This window comes from Elaeis guineensis, chromosome 13 (genome assembly GCF_000442705.2).
Source record: "Elaeis guineensis isolate ETL-2024a chromosome 13, EG11, whole genome shotgun sequence".
NCBI classification, from domain to species: domain Eukaryota; kingdom Viridiplantae; phylum Streptophyta; class Magnoliopsida; order Arecales; family Arecaceae; genus Elaeis; species Elaeis guineensis.
In genome coordinates this window covers 10,503,426-10,510,824 of record NC_026005.2, presented here as the reverse complement: position 1 = coordinate 10,510,824, position 7,399 = coordinate 10,503,426, and the positions used below count along the sequence as shown (strand labels likewise).

Here is a 7,399-nt window from a genome sequence, read left to right as displayed (position 1 = left end):
AAGGAACAAAGTTCATTTATTTTTATTAATAAAGGCAACTGCTTTTTCTCCTTGTATCGATGTAGAGCAATGCAAAGTGAAGCGGTAAAATTTCAAGATAACACCTCAGAATGGAGGGAACTCAATCCGGGAAGAACACTTGCTCCTAGGGTACACAGGGCACTCAATGAGATCCCCTGCATTAGTGTCCACACATATGTAAATCTGATATAATTGGCTGTTGCTTGATTCATCCACATTGCACTCTATTCCTGGGGTGAAACCAGTTGCATCCCTGATGGCACCAGTGATACTATCCACACTATAGAATCCACCATCTGGCTCAATTCCTGCTCCTCGCAAGATTCCAAGGAGGTCCACTTGCTTCTTGAGGTTAAGAGTCGTATTGAAGTATGAGTGCTGATTAAGGATGGACTCCGAGCAGGTGCCGTGCTTCTCCCATTCGTGCTTCCAGAACGCTGAGCCATCGCCACTTGGGCAGGCTAGGGTTGGCCATTTTGCTTGCATTGTAGGTATCAGGTCCCTAATCTGCACAGTATGAGAAGCTTATCAATTTTCCTGAAGATGGGCATGAAAAGAGTTGCATCTTTATGAGGATTAATTCATATCTGGGCTCTATGCTGTCTTTAATATCTATGAAATAAGATTGATAAACTATTTCTCATCATATTCTTCTTCCTTATTTGCATAATCTCTTCATATTTGGGCTTTGTTGTCTGCATCCAAGTGATCTATATTGGTTACTCGAGGATTGATGAGCTGTTTCTCTTCGTGTTCTTCTATCTAATTTGTAGAAATTTTTTTTTTTTCCACAAGTAAATATTTAGAAATCTGAAATTTTAAAAGTTTGAATTGAAGACAAGATTTAATGTAATGAGAAAATTGCTTCACTATGATCTAGATATTTTGATATCAAAATATGAAAGTAGTTTCTCCACGTAGCAGGATAAGACTGCACACATCTAATCCTCTACCGATCTAGCAATAATAGGAACTTTGTGCGCTGGATTATTTTTTTTCTTAAAATTTTGAGCTTTAAGATAAATTATTGATTTTATCCCGAGCAAGACTATTCAACAATGGAACTTAACCTAATTTATATGGATTTTACCCTAGCTTGGACTGGTTCATGTAAGTCAGTAGGCGTGTCAACTTCTTTCCAAGTCAATGTCAAAAGAGATGTCCTCCTCTTACCAAAAAAAAAAAACGAGATGTCCTCCACCATTCATTCCCCTGTAAGACTTTTTCAGAAAGCAGAGATCCGATATTTTACACGTATATTTGAGACGATTTTTTATATGTTCCTAAATTTCCGAGGAAAAACAGCTTGCTGGGTCATCTCTACTTCAGATCTTTTTCCTCGTTACAGCAAAATGGAGTGATATCCACCAGATTAATAATTCCACTGCAACTTGACTTTGGTATAAAACTTTGGAACTTCTACGTATAAAAAGTCCAGCCACCCATCAATAGAACTATAGAACCTGACAGGTGCAACCTTGAATTTTTTAATAAATTGAACATTTCAATATTTTAGATCAGATCTTCAACCAATATCTCGAGCATATATATTTCTCAGTTTAACCAATCTCACCGTGCTTTGCTTTTTATATTGTACAGTTGTATCTCTCCATTTTTATTAATCAATTGATGCGCAATTGACTTCCTTAAATATAAAACACGGGATCAAAATCTTTAATTACTCGGAGTTGCCCAAAGACAAGGAATCAGACAGCAAGGCTCGTTCAGGGATCCGAGTACCATTCCCGTATCTATTGATATTTCACCGCTGGTTTCTTTTTCTCTTATACGTGGCCGTTAATGAAAACACCAGAAAAATATTTTTTTTTTCTTGTTTTTGAAGAAAGAATCGCCATAAAGATATTGGAGGTCTCTTCTCAGATCATATGAAGGCAATGGACAGAAAAAGGAAGCAAATTATACGGTCACCACGGTAGCAAATATGAAATGAAGCAAAGTTAAATACAGGGAATGGAAGAACTAAGATAAATAGAAGGGGCCTGTGATTTCCTTCAAGAAGAAATAACCTTCACTCAAAAACTTGAATTATAAAATAAAATACTTTATTCATCATTAGTTTTGCCACAAATTAGTCCTATCATCATTCCAAAGAAATAATGTATAACAATAATAAGAAGAAGAAGAATTAAGATAAGTACCTTAGATTGATCGTACGGGCTATCGGGGTCACAGTTAGATGGGTAGGAGCCATCATTGTTGTTGGGCCAAAGGCCATGGATTCCGAAGTCGGCAGCTGGCTTTCCAGTTTTGGGATAGCAACAGCTTCTTTTGGTGTCACAGTATGATCCCGGCCACTGGCACAAGCCACAAACCAAACAGCAAAATTAGCATCCAAAGGAAAGCCCTCCAATAGTCAGCACCTAAGTTCATAATTAAGAAAATATCTCAAAGAAAAAGGTATGGACTTGTGATCGCCACGGGACCAAGAGAAACAAAAAGAGACGTGGGGAGCGGAGTGTATGGACATGAAAATGTCCATTTCTTGAAGCGACGAGAACGAGAGAATTTCTCTACTTTTCTTGCAAGTTATAAGATACCAAAAAGCATAATCTATTACCACAAGAGAGAAAGAGAGAAAAAAAGCTAGCCTAGTTTGTTTAGTAACACAGAACCATGTGATAGAGGAAGGAGGAGAAGGAGATGGTAATAACCTGTTGAACAAAGTAGAAGAAATCAAAATCTTGAGCAGTGGAAACAGCTGCCAAGAGATGAAGTAGTAGAAGGATGAGGAGTGGTAATGGGCACTTCATTGTAGGTTATCGTCTCCCACTCTTTTAGGATGGCTGTGATATAAGGCTGGTTGAGAGGTAGCTCACCTACATTGCCCATGTTTATAGCCAAGTTTTGGGCTCTGGCATGCGAAGGATATGATAAGGCATATTCCATCTCCACGTCATTCATTGCGCGGAGCACGCGGATCCTCTACAGTGCACCTCCTTGCGGTGTACTGCGCACGCCATCCATCGTGCGATGGATGGTGCGTGCGCACAACTACATACAGTCATTCACCGTGCCATGAACGGCGTGTGCGTCGCGGTACCGTGGAGGAGCTAAGACGTCAAACCGAAGAAGGGTAAATATTAAGAAAAACAGAAAAAAGAAAAGAAAAGAAACATGCATCATGCCCTTCCGCAAGACCGCATTAAAAGGGAAGCCACATGAGACAAGTGTCAGATATGATGACCATCACGCAACCATCATAGTGCGCGATAAACGTTCACATTTGCCAGTTTTCATTCATTTAATAAGCATTTTATTTATCTTTAATTTCGGGTTTGTTGGCAATGTGGTAGGTACCGTTCTTGGTGCAACAATGTTTATAGCATAATATATAGAGCATTCAACCAAATGGGATAGGAGGAATTGTATCCTACTCCGCATACACAATGGCAACTATAAATGCTCATATCCATGGGCTACATTCATCAAATATTTATCTCGATGTTTGATTTATAAAATCAAGCACATATGATCAAAATTATGCATTACCACTTGCTACCAATGCTGTAGGATATAATTTCTCATAGCACATGGGTCTTACAAGCGGGAAGTTTGCATGCACGTGTTAGATTCTTACCACCTAAAAGCTTTGACTTTTATATTTTTTTAGAAAAAAATTTGACTTTCAAATCCGAACTCATGTGTTGATCTGATTTTTCCCTTCAATTTGGAGTCCACATTGGGTCCATCATGAAGCAGAAAAATTATTTTTCTAGCATCGAATAAAATAGTGCAACTGGAACTTTTGTTGCTTCTCTCGTTCTCTTTTAATGCAAAAAATGGAAGAAATTTTTTGAGTCAACCAAATGGGATTGGAGTAATTGTATCCTACTCCGCATACATCATGGCAATTATACATGCTCATATCTATGGACTATATTCATCAAATGCTTATCTCAATATTTGATTTATAGAATCAACCACGTGATCAAAATTATGCATTACCACTTGCTACAAATGCTGTAGGATATAATTTCTTATAGCATATGGGACTTACAAGACCCACATGGGTGGGAAGTCTGCATGCACGTGTTAGATTCTTACCGAAGCTTTTATATTTTTTAAGTAGAAAAATTGACTTTGAGATCCGAACTCATGTGTTGATCTGGTTTTTCCTTTCAATTTGGAGTCCGCATTGGACCCATCATGAAGTAGGAAAATTATTTTTCTAGCATCGAATAAAATAGTGCAACTGAAACTTTTGTTGCTTCTCTCGTTCTCTTTTAATGCAAAAAATGGAGGAAATGTTTTGGTCACCCCTTTGTCAAAATGAAAGAAAAGGAAGCAGAACCTCAAATTTGGTGTCCGATGTTTCCTTTTACCCTCCAATGCCGATATGCCATTGTCTTTTAAGCATGAACAACTTAGCTACTAGTATTTTACTTGATAAGGGTTTGATCAATTGGTTGACTAGCTAAGCTTCCCTAGGTTGCTTGTGCATATAAACTACTATTTATTAAGATAAAGATGTTATTACTTTAGGAAAATGTTATTTAAATTTATTTTATTCAATATCAACATCAGTGAATTGAATCGAGTTTTCAATAATTGAAATGTAGGCAATGCTTTTATAGTAGAATTTTAGTTATTAGTTGATTATGAACCTAGATGATGATTTTTTGGATTTTTGGAATTATGAGATTCTGAAAATTTAAAATTCTTTAAAAAGCTCTATACCAACACTTCGTTTTTTTTATTTTCTTTATAATTGATGGGAAATTATGAATCATTTTTATTGTGTTTTATATGAGATGAGCTTTTATGTAAGTTATCTATAGTTGGCTTCATGTTATTGTGGACGATATCTCATGATGACAATGTCATGTTTTGACTTTTGGGCATGATATATTCTCTGTTGCATTAGCTTTTCTACAAAGCCAGCCAGAAGAACAATAAGTGGGGAAGCCCGGCATCATCACTATTCCACGCTTATAAACCAATCACACACTATTTTGGGACTCCTTAATCTTGTTCACCTTAATCTTTAAGTTAGACACCTGAAAAGGGACATTGCGAAACCATGTCATAATCCAACTCCTCTGAGCAAAGAAAAAGAACGAAGCCGCTCGAACGTCACGGAGTTGTAAATTATTAACGGTGATATTCTTGGATTTTGATCTGGCACTTTAGTGATTCAAATATTTCTTTTAAACTCAGATCTCACGGATCCGTTGGTTTAATATATTCAGGTCTATTTCAAGCTTGGAGGGTAGTGCCGCATGATTAGCCCATGTTTTCCCACTGTGATGATGGGACTGGGCAGAGCTTTGGATACCAACCCCCGCAGCACTTCTCTTTTTCACACTGGCTCCATTTGTGTGTTGATCGGTTGTCTCCGTCGACCAAAATCCAAAGCGATCGAGTCCGAACGCAACTGCCTCCCATGGCAGCAAGTGCTTAACCTTTGAAAAGCAAGTTCTGAGGAACTTACAGGCGCTTAAAATCCACAAGCAATAATAAGCAACAAGCCAAAGGTATAGAGACAGATCTGGTCAGCAACTTGGACAGGTTGGCTTTCAATTAAAGTCTAATCCTAACTAATTCAATCTTGGATTAGATTCTTCTCTCAGCTAACCCAACTCGATCTTCGGATAGACCAAGGTTCACCGGAGTTTAACTACATTGAGTCGGGTTAGTCAGGTTGAATTTTATTGGTATTTTAAGTTTAGAGAAATGTTTCCAGCATTATTGTTTGATTAGTATTATGTTGGACGCTATCTTATTCGGGGCCAATTAACGTAAATTTATAACTTAAGGGTAATGGGACTTTATATATATATATATATCAGGTTTGATTGTCTGGGTGGTTAGGCTTTGGTTGCCAGATTAGAATTGGGTTGAAGTCCGACCTCAGCCTAACTCAAATTGGGATTTACTCCATTTCATTTTTTTTTTTTTTTTTTTGTGGTAATAACAGTGGGCTGAGCCACTGGAGCCTGTCAAACAAAATCCCACCTGCATCAGCCATTAACAGGTGATTCATTAATGGGGATATCTCTGTGGACCGCACCAATCAACACCATCCAGATTTGCAGTGGAAGTTTAATACGGTGCTCCGAAGATAAGCGATGTTTCTTAGAGCCGGGTGTTTGTTGGGATTAACTCTTGAGCGCTGCCAATGCGAGTTCATAAAATTGCAGTCCTATGTGACCCATGAATAGATTGGATTGATCAGCTTCAATTGGGGCCAACCCAAATTGCACAAGTAAAATTGATGATATTTTCTTTAGAAGGAGGATGAGATTTTTAAAATTATGTAAAAGGAGTCAACAAAATTTGAATCCCTGGTGTTGCCGCCCGAAATCCGACTTGACGGAGCTGTCCTGCTGTTGGTTTTTCCAAAATCCTGTTGACATGGACAGTTTCCATTCTCATAAAATAGAGAATTGAAAAAATTATCTATAGGTTCCTCGTTGGATCCAAAAATAATTTTAAATTTTTAAACTTTTCAGATAGAATAAAAATTTTCTGGATTGATCCGAAATTATTTTTAAGTCTCCGCCGTCACTTGCTACTATTTAACTCCATATATAAATGATAAAATTACTTTTGGATGATTCTGATTACATAATTTTGATAATTGATTACACAAATTCATATTCAGATTATACAAATTTATGCTCAAATTACACAGGTTTATGTTCAGATTACACAGGTACCTGTATAATCTGAATATAAACTTGTGTAACTTGAGCATATTTCTACGTAATCTGAATATGGACCTATGTAACCAAAGCCATCCAAGGATAGTTTGGTCATTTACATGGAGTTAAACGATAGCAGGTGATGGCAAGGATCTAAAAATAATTTTGGATTAGTTCAGAGACTTTTTATTTCATTTGAAAAATTTAGAGATTTAAAAATAATTTTGGATCTAATGAGAGATCTATAAATAATTTTTCTTAGAGAATTTCAATCTAAAGAACATGTTCTGTTGCATTTACTCTACAGATGTAGCATGAGTGAAAATGTTTCTCAATCTCCAAATATTCCATACATGGCATCCTCGAAAGCACCTACCATGCTCTAGTGTTGGCCAAATGGATCGCGCCTTGAACAGATATAAGAATGAAAGGCACCGACGAAAGAACATCTTAGCCACCAAAAATCTGCGAGTTAGCGCAACACAACTGCTTAGCTAACCTCCGCAGTCCCTCCAGACCTATCAACCATCGGAGCCTAACTGATCTTGTAGAGTAGAAGCAGCCCCAGTCCAAGACTCAACAATCTCCACTTTGTGGCTCAGATTACAATTCAGATCTGCTTTCCAATCTGAGAATCAATATGTCACCTGCCCTTTCTCTCGCAATAGCCCTTCTTCCCATCTGCTAGTCTCAGGAGATCTCAATGGAGAACG

The 7,399-nt window shown here is 37.5% G+C and overlaps 1 protein-coding gene across 1 annotated transcript; it reads right to left on the bottom strand.

Moving 5' to 3' along the window:
* LOC105056601 (extracellular ribonuclease LE) lies at positions 1–2,833 on the bottom strand. Its single transcript, XM_010938855.4, has 3 exons — positions 2,694–2,833; positions 2,181–2,336; positions 1–528 (listed from the first exon to the last, which is right to left on the bottom strand). The coding sequence occupies exons 1-3, from the start codon at positions 2,790–2,792 to the stop codon at positions 106–108; spliced, it is 678 nt and encodes a 225-aa protein (XP_010937157.1). The 5' UTR covers positions 2,793–2,833; the 3' UTR covers positions 1–105.
* Between the last annotated feature and the right edge of the window lie 4,566 nt (positions 2,834–7,399).